This window comes from Cricetulus griseus (genome assembly GCF_003668045.3).
Source record: "Cricetulus griseus strain 17A/GY chromosome 1 unlocalized genomic scaffold, alternate assembly CriGri-PICRH-1.0 chr1_0, whole genome shotgun sequence".
Taxonomy (NCBI): Eukaryota; Metazoa; Chordata; class Mammalia; order Rodentia; family Cricetidae; genus Cricetulus; species Cricetulus griseus.
Window position 1 is genome coordinate 142495511 of NW_023276806.1, and position 21078 is coordinate 142516588.

The window sequence follows — 21078 nt, forward strand, 5'->3', positions numbered from 1 at the left end:
GCTTTCAATCACTATAGATGGAAAAAATAAGATATTCCATGACAAAACCAGATTTAAACAATACATATCCACATATCCAGCCCTACAAGAAGTTCTGGAAGGAAAACTCCACCCAATGAAGATAACTAAACTCACAAAAAACATAAGCAATAGATAATCCAACTTATCAAACAAGAAACAAACAGGCGGGCAAAATCCACAATGACACCCCCAACAATAAATCCAAAACGAACAAAGCCAACAATCAATAGACATTAATATCCCTCAATGTCAATGGCCTTAACCTGCCTATAAAAAGATACAGGTTAACAGAAAGGATATGAAGACAGAATCCATTATTCTGCTGTATACAAGAAATTCACCTCAACTTCAGAGACAGGCGTTACCTCAGAGTAAAGGGTTGGGAAAAGATTTTCCAATTAAATGGACCCAAGAAACAAGCTAGTGTAGCAATCCTAATATCTAGCAAAATAGTCTTCAAATTAAAATCAATCAAAAGAGATGAAGAAGGGCTTTTCTTACTCATCACAGGAAATTCCATCAAGATGAAGTCTCAATTCTGGACATCTATGTCCAAAAGCACCTTTGTTGGTAAAAGAAACATTACTAAAAATCAAACCAAACATAAAACCCCACACACTTATAGTAGGAGACTTCAACACCCTGCTCTCAACAATAGACAGTAAAAGGTTCAGGCTTTACTGCTGATCTGCTCTACCTCTTTAAGAGACAGACCCCACCCCCCTGACAACAGTCAGGGAGTGCACAGGAAAATGTGCTAGGTCATCACCAAGTCACTGGCTAAGCATTACTGTCTGCATGAGGACTCTGGGCATGCGTATAACCTTAGTGCGAATGAACAGTCTTCCCTTTAAAAGTTCCAACTTCCCTGCTGCTCTTTCTCTCTACTCTCTCTCTGCTCACTCCTTCTCTGCTCTTCTCTTCTCTCACCTACGTGCTTTCTCTGCCTCTCTATGGCAACTGGCCATGGTGGTCAGCCATTACCCCAGTTCCTCTTCTCTCTTAGTCTCCATACTCTGCAAAGCCTATAATAAATGAGTCAATATGTCTCATCTTGCACCTTTCTCTTTTTCTTTATATCTAATTTAAACAAAAACATAAGAGACAGGACCACAAGATAGAAACTTAACAAAGAAACAAAGCATCTAACAGAAGTTATGTGTCGTGGTCCCGCATGTCTCATCCCCAAACCACAGAAACCATGAGTTTTGGCCTGAGTGGGGGAGTGTAGACTTGGGAATTCCTAGTAACCCAATGCAATAAAGACCAGACATAGTCATCTTGTCATATTTAGAGAGCTCTCAGTTCCATGTTGCAAAACTGGAGTGTCTTCTTTATTCAGCATCTTCCTGGATGTTTCCTAACTGTGCTTCCCTGGCCCTTCAACCACTTCTCTTCCATCTTGCTAGACCCTATCAGCAGATCTCTCTCAACCATCTCTCCTCCAGTAGACTCATACCTCCTAATTATCTGTCCTCACTTGTGATATTCACCTAGCCCTCTGCCCTGGTGCAGCCCTATTCAAATGCTTAGTTCTGTAGAGATGCAAACAAGGAGTCATTCACACTGAGGCTATGCTATTCAACAGCAGATTAGCTAGCATCTGCCATACAATTGTAGACCTGAGATCTCTGTTACTGGAACCTGAGGTTTGGACACCTAGAAATACTCTAATGGAATTTTCCTGGCTCCCAACAGTTATGACCCAATTGGGATTCACAGACATCTATAGAACATTCTATCCAAACACAAAAGAATATACTGTCTTCTCAGTGCAACATGGAAACTTCTCTAAAATTGACCACATACTTGGCAACATAGCAAACCTCCTCAGAAAAAAAATTGAAATAACTCCCTGTGTATTATCAGACCACCATGCTTTAAATTCAACAGCAACACAAATTGAAGAAAACCTACCAACTCATGGAAATTGAATAACACCCAATTGCACCATTCCTGGGTCAAGGAAGAAATAAAAAAAGAAATTAAAGACTTCCTAAAATTTAATAAGAATTGTAAGAACAATACACCTGGATGACCCTGCCCACTAACAACAGGTGGGGCACGGACAGGAAAACTTGCTAAATCATCCCCACGTCACCTGCCATGCATTGCAGCCTTCGTGAAGACTCTGTGCATGTGCGAAACCCCAGTGCACATGTGCAACCTTCCCTTTAAAAGGTCCAGTCTTCCAACTCTCTCTCTCTCTCTTTGGCTCCTCTTAGGTTGGCTGACAACCCAGCTCCATCTCCCTCCCAAGCCCTCAGGTAAATAAATGACACATGGGTTGTTCATCCATTGTTCCTTTCTTTATATCAGCAGTTGCAGCTTAAACAAAAGAATAACAAGAATGAAGACACAACATACCCAAACTCATGGGACACTTTGAAAGCAGTGCTAAGAGGAAAGTTCATAGAACTAAGTGCCCACATGAAGAAACTGGAGAATAGTCACACAAGAGAATCGACACAACTCAAAGCTTTAGAAACAAAAGAAGCTAACTCCACACAGAGGAGTAGATTCCAGGAAATAATCAAACTGAGGGCTGAAATCAATAGAAACTAAGCAAACATTACAAAGAATCAATGAAACAAAGAGCTGATTCTTTGAGAAGGTCAACAAGAAAGACCTCTATCCAAAGTAACCAAAAGGCAGAGAAAAGTATGTTATTTAGAAATTTAGAAATGCAAAGGGGGATATAACAGCAGACACTGAGGAAATCCAGAGAATCATCAGGTCATAATTTGAAAACCTATACTCCACAAAATTTGAAAATCTAAAGGAAATGGAAAATTTCCTGGATAGATATCACTTACCATAAAAAAATCAAGAACAGCTAAGCTGTTCATATTGACCTATATACTCTAATGAAATAGAAGCAGTCATCAAAGTCTCTCAACCAAAACAAGCCAGGGCCAGTTGGCTTCACCGCAGAATTCTACCAGAAATTCAAACAAGAGCTAATACCAGTACTCTTCAAATTGTTCCACACAATAGAAGCAGAAGGGACATTGCCAATCTCTTTTTAGGAGGCTACAATTACTTTCATACACAAGCCACACAAAGATACAACTAAAAAAGAGAACTATAGACCAATATGCCTCATGAACATTGATGCTAATATACTAAAAATATTGGCAAATCAAACCCAAAAACACATCAGAAAAATTATCCACCATGATCAAGTAGGCTTCATCCCAGGGATGCAAGGATGATTCAACATGTGAAAATCCAACAATGTAATCCACCACATAAACAAACTGAAAAAGAAAAACCACATGATCATCTCACTAGATGCTGAAAAAGCCTTTGACAAAATCCAACATCCCTTCATGATAAAGAACATAGAGAGAACAGGAATAACAGAAACATATCTAAACATTATAAAAGCAAGCATGATATATAACAAACCAACAGCCAACATCAAACTAAATGGAGAGAAACTCAAAGAGATTCCTCTAAAATCAGGAACAAGACAAGGCTGTCCACTCTCTCCATATCTATTCAATATTGTACTTGAAGTTCTAGCTAGAGCAATTAAACAAGAAAAGGAGATCAAGTGGATACAAATTGGAAAGGAAGAAGTCACACTTTCACTATTTGCAGATGATATGATAGTCTACATAAGTGACCCAAATAAACTCTACCAAAGAACTCCTACAGCTGAGAAATACATTCAGCAAAGTAGCAGGATACAAATAAACTAAAAAAAATAAAAACCAGTGGCCCTATTGTATACAGATGATAAATGCAATAAGGAAGAAATCAGAAAAACATCACTCTTCACAATATCCACAAACAACATAAAATATCTTGGGGTAACATAATCAAAAAAGTAAAAGACCTGTACAGTAAGAATTTTGAGTCTTTAAAAAAAGAAATTAAAGAAGATACCAAAAATGGAAAGATCTCCCATGCTCCTGGATAGGTAGGATCAAAATATTAAAAATGGCAATATTGCCAAAAGCAATCTATAGATTGAACGCAATCCCCATCAAAATCCCAACACAGTTCTTCACAGACCTTGAAAGACAATACTGAACTTTATAGGGAAAAACACAAAAACCCAGTATAGCCAAAACAACCCTGTACAACAAAGGCTCTTCTAGAGGCATTACTATCCCTGACTTCAAGCTCTACTATAGAGCCATAGTCCTGAAAACACCTTGGTATTGGTACAAAATTAGACAAGAAGACCAATGGAATTGAATTGAAAACCCTAATATTAACCCACACACCTCTGAACACCTGATTTTCCACAAAGAAGCTAAAACTATACAAAGGAAAAAATAAAGCATCTTCAACAAATGGTGCTGGCACAACTGGATTTGAACATGCAGATGATTGCAGATAGATCCATATCTATCACCATGCACAAAAGTTAAGTCCAAATGGATCAAAGATTTCAACATAAATCCAGCCACACTGAAACTTCTAGAAGAGAAAGTGGTGATATCCTTGACACAATTGGTACAGGAGACTGCTTCTTGAACATAACACCAGTAGCACAGACATTGAAATCTACAATTAGTAAATGGGACCTCCTGAAACTGAGTAGCTTCTGTAAGGAAAAGGGTACAGTCAGTAAGACAAAACAACAGCCCACAGAATGGGAAAAGATCTTCACCAATCCACATCTGACAGAGGGCTGATTTCCAAAATATACAATGAACTCAAGAAGCTAGCCACCAAAACACCAATTAAAAAGTGGGTGCAGAACTAAATAGAGAATTCTCAACAGAGGAATCTAAAATGGCTGAAAGACACTTAAGAAAATGCTCAAAATCCTTGGCCATCATAGAAATGTAACTCAAAACAACTTGAGGTACCACCTCAACCTGTCGGAATGGCTAAAATCAAAAACACCAGTAACAATCTATGCTGGAGAGGATGTGAAGAAAAAGAAAGACTCCTCCATTGCTAGAAGGAGTGCAAACTTGTAAGACCACTTTGGAAATCAGTATGGAGTTTGCTCAGAAAAATGGGAATCAGTCTACCTCAATATCCAACAATTCTCTTGGGCATAAACCCAAAGAATGAACAGTCATACAACAAGAACATGTGTTCAACTATGTTCATAGCAGCATTATTTGTAATAGCCAGAACCCAGAAGCAACCTAGAAGCCCCTCAACTGAAGTATAGATAGAGTAAATGTGGTACATTTACACAATGCAGTACTACTCAGTGGAAAAAAGCAATGGAATCTTCGCAGGCAAATGGATGGAACTAGAAGAAACCATCCTGAGTGTGGTAACCCAGTCACAAAAAGACAAACATGGTATATACTCACTCATACATTTTAGACATAGAGCAAAGAATTATCAGACTACAGTCCTCATCACCAAAGGAACTAGGAAACAAGAAGATCTTTAAGAAAAAAGTGCATGGATGCCAGAGAATGTGAAGGGGTAGGATCTCCTGAGCTAATTGGGAGCATGAGGGTAGGGGGCAGGGAGCTGCCAGAATGAGAGGAGAAGAAGAGGAGGGGAGAGGGGGAAATGTAGGAGCAGAAATATTGAGTCAGGGGAAGAATAGAGGAGATGAGGATGAGAGATACCATAACTGAGGGAGCCATTTTAGGTCTAAGAAGAGATCTGGCACTAGGGAGATTTCCAGAGATCTAAAAGGATGATACCAACTGACAATCTAGGCAATGGTGGAGTACTACCTTAAATGTACTTCCCCTACAATGAGGCTGATGACTACTTTATATGCCATCCTAGAGCCCTCATCCAGTGGCTGATGTAAGCAGAGGCAGACACCCACAGCTATATACTGAACTTAACTCTAGAACCCAGTTACAGAGAGGGAGGAATGAGGATCCAAGGGGTTGGACCAAGGTGGTGAAACCCACAGAAACAGCTGGCCTGAACAAGGGGGAACACAAAGGACCACTGACTGCTCTCTGGGAGGCCAGCATGGGACTGATCCAGTCCCCTGAATGTGGATGTCAATAAGGAGGCCTCAGCACTCTATGGGGACCCTGGTTGTGGATTAGTATTTTTTCCTGGTATAAGAAGGGACTTTGAGAGCCTATGCCACGTGAAGGGATGCTCTGTTGGCCTTGACACATGGGGGAGGGCGTAGGCCAGGGCCAGGATGATGTGGTGCACTTTGGGGGAACCCTCATGGAGGGCCCTACCCTCCCTGGGGAGTGGAGGTGGGAGGGGGTGGGGGGCTGGCAGGGAGTTTGTGAGGAGGGGTGGGAGACAGAGTAGGGATTGACATGTGAAGCAAGTTTGTTCCTAATAAGAACTAATCACACAAAAAAAGACACAGGCTAACAGAATGGATAAGAAGACAGAATGTATTCTTCTGCTGCATACAAGAAACACATATCAATTTCAAAGACAGATGTTACCTCAGAGTAAAGAGTTGGGATAAGATTTTCCAATCAAATGGACCCAAGAGAGAAGCCGGTATAGCAATCCTAATATATAAGAAATTCGATTTCAAACTAAAATCAATCAAAAGAGATGAAGAAGGTCATTGTCAAGTCATATTCATCACAGGAAAAATCCATCAGGATGAAGTCTCAATTCTGAACATCTATGCCCCAAATACAAAGGCACCCTTGTTCGTAAAAGAAACATTACTAAAATTCAAATCACACATAAAACCTCACATACTTATAGTGGAAGAATTTACCACCCCACTCTCACCACTAGATAGGACCACCAGACAGAAACTTAACAAAGAAACAAAAGAACTAACAAAACTTATGACCCAATTGTGTTTAACAGATAATCCATAGAACATTCCATCCAAACACTAAAGTGTCACATGGAACTTTCTCTGAAATTAACCACATACTCTACAACATAGCAAATTTCAATAAATACAAAGATTGGAATAACCTCCTGTATCTTATCAAACCACCATGTTTTAAAGTTAGAATTCACAAAACAACACTGATTGTAGAAACCCTACAAACTCATGGAAATTGAACAATGCACCATTGCACTATTACTGGATGAAGGAAGAAATAAAAAATGAAGTTAAAGACTTCCTAGAATTCAGTGAAAATGTAGATACAACATACACATATTTATGGTACCCTTTGAAAGCAGTACTGAGGAAATTTCAAAGCACTAAGTGCCCACATGAACAAGCTAGATAATAGTCACATTAGAGAACTAAAGCACAACTGAAACCTCTAGAACAATAAGGAGCAAACTCACCCCAGAGGAGTAGACACCAGGAAATAATCATATTGAGAGCTGAAATCAATAACATAGAAATAAAGAAAACAAAACAAGCTATCAATTTAACAAAGAGTTGGTTCTTCCAGAAAATCAACAAGATAGATACAAACCTTTTCCCAAACTAACCAAAAGGCAGAGAGAGAACATGCAAATTAACAAAAATCAGAAATGAAAAGGGCAGCATAACAATGGACACTGAGGAAATACAGAGTATCTTCAGATCATGCTTTGAAACCTATACTCACAAAATTAGAAAATTTAAAGGAAATGGACAATTTTCATGATAGAGTTCACTTACCAAAATAAAATCAGATACAGATAAGCAATTTAGACAGAATTAAAACCTCTAATAAAATAGAAGCAGTTATCAAAAGTCTCCCAAGCAAAAAAACAAAACAAAACAAAACAAAACAAAACAAAACAAAACAAAAAAAAACCCAGGACCAGATGACTTCAGTGAAGAACTCTACCAGAAATTCAAAGAAGAACTAATAGCAATACTCCTCAAATTGTTCCACACAATAGAATCAGAAGGATTATTGCCAAACTCTTTTTCAAGGCCACAATTACCTTAGTAACCAAGCTACATAAAGACACAACTAAGAAAGAGAGCTAAAGACCAATATCCCTCATGAACATTGATAGAAAAATGTTCAATAAAATATTTGCAAATCGAATCCAAGAACACATCATAGAAATCATACAACATGATCAAGTAGGCTTCATCCCAGGGGAACAGGCATGGTTCAACATATGAAAATTTATCAATGTAATCCACCATATAAACAATCTGCAAAAGAAAATCCACATGATCATCTCACTAGAAGCTGAACAAGCCTTTGAAAAAATCCAACACCTCTTCATGATAAAGGTTGTGAAGAGATCAGGGATAACAGGAACATATCTAAATGTAATAAAAGCAATATAAAGTAAACCAACAGCCAACATTAAAATAAATTGAGAGAAACTCAAAGTGATTCCTCTAAAATCAGGAACAAAACAAGGCTTTCCACTCTCTCCATATCTCTTCAATATTGTCTTTGAACTAGCTAGAGCAATAAGACAACAAAAGGAGATCAAGGGGATAAATTTTGGAAAGGACAAAGTCAAACTTCACTATTTGCAGATGATATGACAGTTTTCATAAGTGACCTGAAAAAATCTACCAGGGAACTCCTACAGCTGATAAATGCATTCAGCAAAGTGGCAGGATACAATATTAACTAAAAAAAAAAAAATCAGTAGCCCTAATACATACAGATGGTAAATGGGCTGATAAAGAAATCAGAGAAACATCACCCTTAACAATATCCACAAAAAAAATAAAATACCTCAGGTAATGCTAGCCAAACAAGTGAAAGACCTGTATAACAAGAACTTTGAACGTTTAAAGAAAGAAATTAAACAAGATATTAGAAAATGGAAGGGTCTCCCATGCTCTTGGATAGGTAGGATCAACATAGTAAAAATGGCAATCTTGTCAAAAGCAATCTACAGATTCAATGCATTCCCAATCAAAATACCAGTATAATTCTTCACAGACCTTGAAAGAATAGTACTCAACTTTATATGGAAAAACAAAAGAACCAGAATAGCCAAAACAACCCTGTATAATAAAGGCCAGAGACCTCACCATCCCTGACTTCAAGCCCTATTATGGAGCTATAGGCCTGAAAACAGCATGGTATTGCACAAAAATAGACATGTAGACCAATGGGATCAAATTGAAAACCCTAATATTAACTCACACATTTTGACAAAGAAGTTAAAACTATGCAATGGAAAAAAATGCATCTTCAACAAATGGTGCTGGTATAACTGGATGCTGACATGTAGAAGATTGCAGATAGATCCATATCTAATGCCATACACAAAATTTAAGTCCAAAGGCATCAAAGACATCAACATTATTCCAGCCACATTGAAATTCTTAGAAGAGAAAGTGGCAGGTACCCTTGAACAATTTGGTACAAGAAACTGCTTCCTGAACATAACTCCAGTAGCACAGACACTGAGATCGACAATTAATAAATGGGACCTCCTGAAATTGGGAAGCTTCTGGAAGGCAGAGGATACAGTCAATATGTTAAAACAGCAGCCCACAGAAAGGAAAAAAAGGTATTCGAAAACCCCACATCTGACAGAGGGCTGATTTCCAAAATATACAAAGAGTTCAAGAAGCTAGTCACTAAAACTCCAAATAACCTAATTAAAAAGTGGTGTACAGAACTAAATAGAGAATTCTCAACAGAAGAATCTAAAATGGCTGAAAGACACTTAAAACGTGCTCAAAATCCTTAGCCATCAGGGAGATGCAAATCAAAACAACTCTGAGATGTCAACCATCTTACTCCTGTCAGAATGGCTAAAATCAAAAACATCAATTATTGTTTATGTTGTTGAGGATGTGGAGAAAGGGGAACACTCTTCTACTGCTGATGGGAGTGCCAACTGGTACAGCCACTTTGGAAATCATTATGGCAATTCCTCAGGAAAATGGGATTCAGTCTACCACAAGAACCAGCAATTCTACTCTTAGGCATATACCCAAAAGATTCACATTCCTACAAGGACATCTGTTCAACTATGTTCACCGCAGCATTATATGTAATAGCCAGAACCTGGGAGCAACCTAGATGCCCCTGAACTGAAGAATGGATAGAGATAATGAAGTACATTTACACAATGGAGTACTATTCAGCAGGAAAAAAAATTGGAATCATGAAATTCACTGGCAAATGGACGGAACTAGAAGAAACCATCCTGAACGAGGTAACACAGTCACACAAAGGCAAGCTTGATGTGTACTCACTCATGTTTGGATTTTAGACATAGAACAAAGGATTACCAGCCTACAATCCATACCACCAGAGAAGCTAGGAAACAAGGAGGACCTGAAGAGAGATGTACATGGTCCTCCAGAGAAGGGGAAAGGTACAAGATATCCTGAGAAAATTGGAAGCATGGCGATAGGGGAGAGGGCATTTGGAGAAAGAGAAGGGTAGTAGAGGAGGTGAGAAGAAGACATGCTGGTGCAGGAAGATTGAGTCGAGAGAAGAATACAGGCAAGCAGAAATAGATACCATAATAGAGGGAGCCATTATAGGTTTAAAAAAATCTGACACAAGGGAAATGTCCAGAGATCTACAAGGATGACAACAACTAACAATCAAAGCAATAGTGGAGAGGCTACCTTAAATGCCCTTTTCCTTTAATGAGATTGATGACTACCTTATATGACATCCTGGAGCCTTCATCTAGTAGATGATGGAAGGAGAAGAAGACACCCACAGGTAAACACTGAGCTGAACTCCTGGAATCTAGTTGCATAGAGGGAGGAGTGATGAGCAAAGGTATCAAAAACAGGCTGAAGAAACCCATAGAATCAGCTGACTGGAACAAGAGGGAACTCATGGTCCCCAGACTGATAGCTGGGAATCCAGATATGATCATCCCACATCCCCTGAATGGGGGTGTTAGTTAAGAAGCCTGGGCAATCTATGGGGCCTCTTGTAATGGATCAGTATTTATCTCTAGTATAGCAATGGAATTGGGAGCCCATTCCCCATAGAAGGATAAGCTCTCAGCCTAGACACAAGGAGGAAGGCCTAGGCCCTTCTCCAAATGAGATGAGAGGCTTTGAAGATCCCCCATGGAAGACCTCACCCTCCCTGGGAAGCAGAAAGTGGATGGGATATTGGGGTCAGTGGGTGAGGAGTGGAGGGAGAGGGAACTAGGATTGACGTGTAAAACAAGCTTGTTTCTAATTTAAATTAAAAAAGAAAAAAATAGAAAAAAAGTATTTTGTGATTCACACATTTGATGAGATTTAAGAATGCTGTTAAATAAATTTTATGAGAGAATTGATTTTGTTTAGTTTTTAGAGCATATCCCAAGAAAGAATTTGAAAAGTGCATTGTCATCACAGAAAGCAAAAGCAAACAAACAAAACTTCTTAATGATTTTCTGCCATGTTATCACTTTCTGAACAAATGAAGCAACCTATAGTGTTGAAAAGTTCCTTCCAGATGCCCACAGTCTTTTCTTATTGAGCTGCTGCAATAATGCATTCTGTACCTATTTAGATTAATTATGATTAAATTTAAAAGCTGAGTTGGTTGAATTGCTTCATCATTTAATTAAGATGGAGACAAATTAATTGTTTTTATGTGCTTGCTTTTGAAAGCCTGTGAGTTTCTGATTATTCACTAAGTTTGGGAGTATTCACATTTAGAATTTTGAACTTCAAGAAGAAAATTTAACTGCTTCATTATATCAGGATTTGTGTTTTTAAAGAAAAACTTTACCTTCTCATTTAAGTTCTGTAAAACATATTATAAGTATTTCATGGACAAACATTTTTTATTGTAAAAACATGGAAGCCCCCTTCTACCACCACTACTACCAACACACACACACACACACACACACACACACACACACACACACACATGCACAACACCTCACATGAAGTCAATCTGCTCACTTCATATATTGTTTGATATATTTTCTGTTTTTATTTTAATCAACTGTGGTTAAATATAGATCGACAACTAGTCCACAGTGAGGAGCTACATAGAAGCATATGGGAAGACACTATGAAGGAAGGTGCTCCTGAGTGCACCAGGGATGAGGAAAGAAATGATAATAGTCACAGATGTGTTGTCAATCCCAGACACTTAAAAAAGAAAGGTCACTATCAATAGGATGTTGAAAGCCACACTCTACTATTTTCTGGAATATAGTGCTATGGTGAAAGTTAAATAAATTCACAAAGGCCATATTTTCTATATGCAATTACATTATAACTCATTGAGAACACTAATAATATTATACCATTCCTCCCAGAGTAGCGTAACAGTAGTTTATTGTAGAAAAGAGACGTCTCTGTCTTCACTCCCTCATTCTTTTAGATTTAACATCTTACTTCTTCAACCATAGCTCCTTCAAGGTCACAGGATTTTGCACAGATGAGTAGAAATATCCCACAAAAGTCCCAAAATCTTGGTAAATGCCTACCTTTCTGGAAGTGTGATGATAGCTCAGTTCATCTGGGAATCATGTGCTTTTGTTTACAGTGGTTCTGGAACTCTCTCATAGTACATAAATCAAAATTTACTCCCCAATCAGTCAAAGACTACAATTTTCTCTGCCAAAGAGTTTTATTCTTTTTAAGTACCAAACATGGAAAGTCTAAATTGGATGTCTCTATCAAATCCCTCAGAGCTCAGGTGATCCTATTGAAGAGGAGGCAGAAAGAGTGTAAAAGTTAGAGGGATGGAAGACAAAAGGAGAAAAAGTCCCTCTGAATCAAATGAGCAGAACTCATAAAGCCTAAGGAAGCCATCATAGGGCCTACATGGGTATTACCAGATTATCTATCTATCTATCTATCTATCTATCTATCTATCTATCTATCTATCTATCTATCTATGTTTTCAGCTTAGTTTTTTTTTTTTGGGGGGGGGTGCGTTCCTGAGTATGTGAGTGAATTGGTCTCTGAATCTTTTGTTTTCTCATGAGGCTCTTTTACTCCATTAGGACTGCTGTATCCAACTTTGATATGATGGTTTTTGTTTGATATTATTATATTTTATTTTGTCATATTTGGTTGTTTTCTCTTAGAGGCTGGTTCTTTTGTTATAAGCAGAAAGGGAGGGAATCTGGAGTGGAGGGAGGTTGTGAGGAACTGGGAGGAAAAGAGGGAGGAGATGCTACAATCTGTATGAGAAAGAATCTATTTTCAATAAAAGAAAAATTCTATATCTAGTGTCGCCATTTCTTTTCTTTTCTAGGGTCATATAACTCTATCACTGTGCTCAGTCCCTTATACCACTGCTGTATTTATTTCAGATAATAAATATTTTTGTGTGTCCCCTTACCTTATTGGTAACAGCTAGACAGGACTTTTTTCAATGTCTCTAAAGATCACCTAATTCCTTACAAAGCAGTTCTTTAAAGGCTTGCTTTGTCATTATGATGAACTCTGTACTTTTTCCAGGCCACACAAACCCCATGCAACCTATCTTGCTAACCTCTTCCACAAACTCTCCCTCTACTTCCAGGAATCTGTACTCAATATTCCTATCATAAGAGCACTCCTATTTTCAGTTCTTAAATTTAGAACTGTGTGATGATATTTTTGAAGATCTGAGCACATTCTTTAACCACTGTTTGGGAGGTGATTTCTTATATTGCTTACATGACTGCCTTTTTCCGTGTTGCCCTGCTCTCAGGTGAAATACTCCTCACTAATGTTTGTTTTTATCACTGTAGCTCAGTAAGTTTGCCAGATCCCCAACTCCCAATAGTAATTTATGCATTCACATGTTTATTGTTTCTTTCTAATTTTCAGCCCCAAGGCAAGCTGTAACCTTGAGTAAAAGAACACGTAAATATCTTGATAATCTGAGAAGATAATGATCTGTGCAGCTTGAAATTCATAAAGAATGAATTCAATATCAAACTATATTATCTATACCACTGTCTAAATCTAAATAATATATAAATAGGATATCAAATTAGTGTTTGAATTCTAACAAAATTAGACCAATACTATTTACAAAACAAACTTACAACCATTTAAATTTATATATGTGTATTTTCACTAAATACAATTTTAATAACTTCACTGTGTTTTGTTTCTTCCTAGAGACTAAAATAATTATCTGAAAAATGTGAATATTTTTTAATCCCCTTACTTTTTTTTGATTAGGCATGAAATTAGAAAACATAGTTCAAGTGGCATTTAAGAATGTAAAAATAAAGTTACTATTATCTCTATATATGAAAAGTATATATATGGATATGTGTCTGAATAACTATTTTAGAAAAATACAAGTTGACAAATGCTATATACCTCTTTCCTTCATAGAAAAAAAATGTATTTGATTTTGTGAATTATATACAACACTGTTTTTCCTCAGAAAATCCCAGAAATATAAATGAAACATCAATTGTTTTTAAAGTTTCATTCATTGTATTAGCTTTCCAGGACGGTGTTTTCATATCTGAATTGTTCGGATGTGTACTTTGTTTTTTGCTTCTATATACAAAACACTTGAATAAATGAAGATATCTAAATACATGTCGTAAGAAACATGGGCTATCTTTGACTAAAAACCAACCAAGCAAAATGTCTAACCTTCTTTTCACTCTCAAAAACAATTAGTCTTCAAGATTTTTTTCCTGTGTAAATTGATTTTCTGAGCAGTTAGGTCCATTTAGAATACCCTAAAATAAACATATTGAAGTAATTAAAGTCTTTGTATATAATTTCTACAATCTAACATCTTATCTCTTAATAACACATTTTGTTTGCTTTCTCAATCAGTAGCTTCTTGTGTTTTTTTTTTCATTTTTAACCCTAGAACCAGACAAATTTGAACAAGTCAAATGAAAATAAATGAATTTTTAGTGCTACATAAATCAGTTAACATAAAAAATAAAATTATAAGAAAGTTAAAGTGTTTGGTGCAGCAGAAGCTGAAACTATGAAATAAAATTTTCTCACTGACAATGGGTAGCTTGGAAAATGGTATTTACTTTGTTGTGAATATTTTTTAATTCTTCTCACACATTCTTTTATTATTGCCTTTCAAAGGGCATAGAATGACTAAGGATATATGTTACTGGTTTTGAAGGATGATATGCCAGTGGCATCCCTAATGGGATGATTTGTATTGATTTCCATCATCATAAAAGATCCAGAATCATCTGGGGTAGTAGCCTCTAGGTACACCTTTAGGGATTATCTTCAATTGACCATGAGTCATGCCTCTGAGAAACACCCTGGAACTGAGTTGGAAATAGTTATGGCTCTCCATGTTGGTGCTGGGAACTAAACCAAAATTCTCTCTGACAGTAGTCCATAGTCTTAAGCCTGGAGCCATCTCTCCAGGCCCCCAAAATCAATCAGGTATATAAAGGTGTTGCTTTATGAACAAATGCAATTTGTATCATATATTAATTACATAATTTTATGAAGTGTATAATTTGCTTATATTTGGGGATATCCCAGAGGCCCGGCTATGAGGGGTCTTAACAGATTGGGGTTGATCACCTCTTTCAGTAGGCCAGTCACAGCCACAAATAGGAGTTTACTATAAATTCTATTTCCCCATGAGGCTTAGGTAGCTGATAATCTTTACATTACTCAAGATACATATATAGATGAAGTTCTACAGGAAGTTAGAAAGATTCTTCAGTGTGTGATGTGGTTGATATTATGAGCTGTTATTGCAAGATGTTTATAGATCAGATCTGTTGCTTTGGCATCTTAAGTGATTTGTGGAGAAAAGGACTCATGGAAGAAAAATTCAAAGGACAATGAAGATTTTGGTCTCAAAGGATAGACCCTCATGAAGGTGAGGATGTAATATCACTAGATCCAAGATAAATGATAAATGGGTGTTTACTAGGGAACAATTACACAGAAAAATACAAAGAACCACAGGAGCATTTCTCTGCCCTTCCTAATGGATCAGCTGACCCACCAGAAAGACCCAGCAAAGGAAAGTCACATCTCAAGCTTCCCTCTTTCTTCTTCCGTCTGCCTGAGGCCACACACCAAGGGGTGGGCAAAACTGCTACACCCTCACTCTATTCTAGACTGATGAGTGAAGAGTTCCAAGCAATGCTCTTGTAGGCTGGAACAGGATGATATAAAAATTGGGAAACTGACAATCTGTTGAATGCTATGGTCCTTTAAATGTTGAAAATATTCTTATTCATTTTATATGAGTGTCTACATCTTTGAGGATAGAATAAGCAAATTTATAATAGATATATGTAATTCTTGTATGATTACCATGTCTAGATGCATTGTTGAGCAGGAACCTGACCCAAAGTTTAAGGTAGAAAAACCAGAAAAGTGATGCACTATGAAAACAGAGGTGCTGAGCTTCCAGGTTGCTTTAAGTTATGCAGTAGACATCTGTGGGCCCAAGATCAGTACTTTTACAAAAACAGATAGACTCTAATTGACAGTATAGTTTTGTAAAATAGCTATTTTGTTGTGTAATTAAACACTATCTTTGTGATAGCACCATTTAGGTATAGTGAATAATCTTCCCTTTCCTATGTATCAACTTCTAAGGGAAGCTTTGTTTTGTTCTCTTTGTGCCTCATGCAAGAAAATGTCACCATGATGACAAATGCCTCTGATTTCCATTAGCTGTGGAGTGCCAAAGTCCAGATCTCCCTGATGGCTCTTAAGAGATGGGGACGCACAGGTTTCAAGAATGTGCTGTCCATAGAAGATTTGTTTAAGAAGTTCCAACAAAATTGAGCTCCTGCACATCCCTTTGGTCTTTCATTCCTAAGTGTGATGGATGTGGTTGTCTTGCAAAGGTAACTTGTGTTTTAAAACCAGCAATATCAGTTCCCAAGCCAAAGCTATAGGTTGAATGTGCCTATATATTCTTACACCAGAAGAAAATCTGGATTTGCAATGTTTCAGAAGTTTAGGACTCATGAGGAAATTTGTTAAAATTAAAGTATAAGAGATTATGAACTCAATTATACTCAATAACATCAAAAAGAAATTTTCTTCTAAAGAAAATTTTTGCTGATTTTCCCAAAACAAAATAACCACAATTAATAAGATTAAATTCTGGTAAGAATTAAATGTCCCACACTTGACTATTTATGAATTGAAATCCTGTTAATCATGGCTATCAGCTCTACTGCCTTTTAAACGCTCTTGGTGCTAAGGAGTAGCTGGTTGTATCTTCCTAGTGAAATCACCAATTTTACTCATAACTACAAAAACTAGTAATAGTAATGGAAATTTGTGTTTACTATAAATAGCTAGCATATCAGAACCAGAGGAAATGGTCATGACTAAATTTTGAACATCTTATAGATTTTGGTTGCATCCTCTAAGCACCTTTGATAGTGTTTCTGAAAGTGTGGCTCACACAGAAACAACAGCAGTTCCGGCTGGGTGAGCACTGGAAATTTACATCAACTCCTCAATGCCAGAAAACACACACTGAATCCTAATATTCTGGACAACCCTCAAGCTTATTAATTTTGAGTGATCTAAATGATAATATACAAAAAGTATTTGATTGTGGGATTTGGGTGTTAGCACCACACAATAGAGGAGACAGGCTCATAAAGTTAGAGCGATAAACAATGTTCAGGTCAGAAGCGAAATACTTTAGGGAGTGACTACACAAAATTTAAAACCAGCCCCAGGCCTTATGGTCCCACAGGAAACATTGTTTCATATGTTCAAGTTTTATTGTTAATGTATCTTCCAGGGACTCTATTATAAAGGTTAACTGGGGCTAACTAGGCCTCAGACAACATTCTGTGTCATATGCAATGATTCTAAAATTCCCTCTAAAATACATTTCATTGGGTTTTCATATAATGCAAGTCTGTTTTATTATAAATGATAGTTGTTACAAATTTCAGTAGTTTAGCAATTTCTTTAATCAAAAAATGGAGTGTACCTTTAGACAACTTTAAAAAGATATGAGTAAGTTACTGTGTTCTATTCCTGTGGAGATTTAAAAAAAAATCTATTCACCTCATAGAGAACCAATAAGACATGAAAGTAAGGGTACCAACATAGTCCAACTTGGTAAACCAATGACTCTATTGGAGTTGCATACAGAAGGACTGGCAAGGGGGTTAGTGGTCAATAGTCCTTTGGACTACTCAAATGGAGCTATTATCACCAATATCTCATGCCAAATAGGCAAAACACTCATAGAAGTTGGAACTCTGGACCTCTTTATACCTATAGCCAGTTGGATAGTTCTGGACTACCTTCTCCTTAGCAGTCCTAAGTGTATTTACAATCATGTGGAGTGAGAAACCCCAAACAACACAAGCTGGATTGTGATGGCTATTGATTGCCTTCACAAGCTGACAATAAGGCCATGCTGCTGAAGACAACACTTATACAACTGATTAAACACAGAGAAGTCAAGCTGTAGCCTTCCTTAAGACTTTACCACTATGAACTCATGCTCATGGTAGTAGAAGGTTCTCTGCACACTACCAAAGGAGAAAAAGGAAACACAAACCAAGCTACAAATCCTTCAATCTACAGTGATGACTTGCCCAAAAGATATACTGGTATATAATAGTAGTATAGATCTCATGGGAATAACTAACTAATCACAATCTGAACTGACTTAATGTCCACTCCATGAGATGGAAACTATGCCAATAATACTTGGGAGGTCATAACATAAGCCTAGATAGGCCAGAGACCTAGGGGAAAACAAATACTATTCTGCTAACAAAATGTAGCTATAAAATAACTCCTAATGACAATATGCTATATTTATAGATCAGTGACTCCTTAAGCAATCATCAGAGAAACTTCCTCCTGCACAGAGACCAAGAACCAGATAATGTAAATAGTGTGAGAGACTTTGCAATACCTATATATCTTTAAACAGTATGCTCCCATTAAACATCTTACCTCAAGACTCTGGTAACCCACAGGAGAGGAGGCTGAAAGAATGTGATAGCAGAGGGAAAGGAATACTGCAATGAAAAAAGACCGAAACACAGCACAATGGAGGCACAAATAACTCACAGAGGCTTAGGCATAGGGATTACACAAGTCTGCAACAGATGGAGTTCGACTAGAGTTGAGAAGAAATGTGGACACATGCTCCATCCATAACCCAGAAGTTACCTCCAATTGAGAACCACTTGAAAATGGAAACTTATTTTCTCCAAGGAGTCTCACTAGGAAAACAAACCACCACTCTTACATGTAGGATGGATGGCCAGCAGTAGTTGGCCAACAGAAAACAATTCAACAGCACCTTTAGAGATCCTTTGACTTATACTTTTCTGTCAGGGCATCTTTGTTTTTTAATCTTTTTTTGTCTTAGATATTTTATTTCTTCAATTTATTATCAGGAGTGACTGAAATAAAAAATATAATTGAGTCCCATCATTATTGTCATTATGGAAATGGCTTTAAGAGAAAACTGGTCAGATGAATATTATTGCTTCCCACTTTTCAACTGGTAAGTAGTTGCCATTGATAAAACAGACAAGCCCAGAGAATCTGTCCAGAATGTTCAAGATATGCTGTATTGTACAACATGCTTGCTCTTGGGGAGACACCTAAGACATAATTATGTGTACTTCTTGATCTCATCATACAAGACAAGCACAAAGGCACCACCCATGCCCCTGAGAACGTTGGACCATGCACCCTTGAAAAAAGCCTTGCTTCCTTCATCACGAGCAATCTTCCTCCAGCAGTCAATTGTGCCAGTATACATGATATCAGTTCCTTTGCGTCCAGACTGCATCATCATACGTCGACGAACCGTGTCAAAGGGATAGGAAGTCAGGCCAGCAACAGCAGTGACGGACTGTGCAATCATCCAGCTGATGAAGATATGGGTATTCTTGGGATCTGGAAGCATTCCCTTTGCAGTGTCATAGATACCAAAGTAGGCAGCTCGGTAGATGATAATGCCCTGGACTGACACATTAAAGCCTTGGTACAGGCCCCTAATCCCATCAGATTTGTAGATCTTAACCAGGCAGTCACCAAGGCCTTTGAATTCCCTTTCGGCTCCAGCTTTGCCCACATCAGCTGCTAGACGGGTACGGGCAAAATCAAGAGGGTACACAAAGCACAAGGATGTGGCCCCAGCGGCACCACCTGATGCCAGGTTCCATGCAAAGTAGTGCCCAAACTGGGTCCCCTTGTCCACACACCCAAAAAGATCTGCTTGTATTTATCTTTGAAGGCAAAGTTGAGAGCCTGGGTGGGGAAGTATCTGATGACATTGGCCAGGTTACCACGCCAGAAGGACAGGACCCCCTGTTCCTTGGGGATACGAACCACGCAGTCTATAATGCCCTTGTATTGCTTATCTGCCGTGATATGCTTGCTGGCATGCTGCACCTGCAGCAGCAGCTTGACCCGCTCGATGGGCGCTACCGCCGTTTTGGAGATGGCCGCAGCCACTCCACCTGCCAAGAAGTCCTTGGCGAAGGACACAGCGGCATCTGTCATGTTGAGAGAAAAAGAAAAGGCAGATGAGTGCGGGACAGGTCTGGGTTGACAACCGGCTTTGACTCCCGGACTCTGGGGCGGGCTTTTTTTTAATCTTACAGGTTTTTTGTGTATATATTATGGCTTCCAGTTTTGTTTTATGGTTATTCCCCTTCTCTGTATGAATGTTTGTGGCTCTGTGTCTATGTGTGTTTCTCATCTTTTTCTTTGGTTCTTTTGCTTCTCTTCTGTTTATTTTGTCCTACAACTCTTTGGTTTCTTGTTTTAGCTTATCTTGTCATTGTTTCTTAGATGCCTATTAGTTTTCTTTTTCTTTGTTTAATTTTACTACATTATTGTATTTAGTTTATTTTAACTCAGAACTCTAGAAATACACCAAACACATTAGAAAACATTCAAAAGCAATATAAGTATGTATACAGATACAATATATTACCTCACACGATCTGAAAACAATAGCTAACCTGACTTAATTAGATGGTTTCTGTTGTTGCCTGTTCATGCTCTACACTATATTATAGTGAAAGACAGACATGATTCAGGTGTGCTGGTGCTTGAGTCTGCATTTACAGTCATGTCATTGTGTCAGCCTTATTCCTTGTGCATTAGCAAACTCATCTTAATAGAGTAATGGCCACTGCAAACATTGCTCTAAAAGATTTGTGAAATTAAGTTGCTCCTGATTTCTCCCTCTGGCTGTGCATAACTCACTGGCATGTCATAGAAGAGAGAGCTTTCTTTCCAAGCTGCTCACAAATGGTGGGAACCAAGTAGCAAATCACACATTTAAATTATACTCCACTATTTTTCTTCATTGTTCCATATTTATACTTTTTACC

General features: G+C 37.8%; 1 protein-coding gene across 1 annotated transcript; it reads right to left on the reverse strand.

Moving 5' to 3' along the window:
- Nucleotides 1–19097: 19097 nt before the first annotated feature.
- On the reverse strand, nt 19098–20291 carry LOC100761654 (ADP/ATP translocase 2-like). The gene is given in 2 exon segments (XM_035451620.1): nt 19098–19936; nt 19939–20291. Coding segments are annotated over 2 exon segments (894 nt in total). The 5' UTR covers nt 20240–20291; the 3' UTR covers nt 19098–19343.
- Nucleotides 20292–21078: the final 787 nt, after the last annotated feature.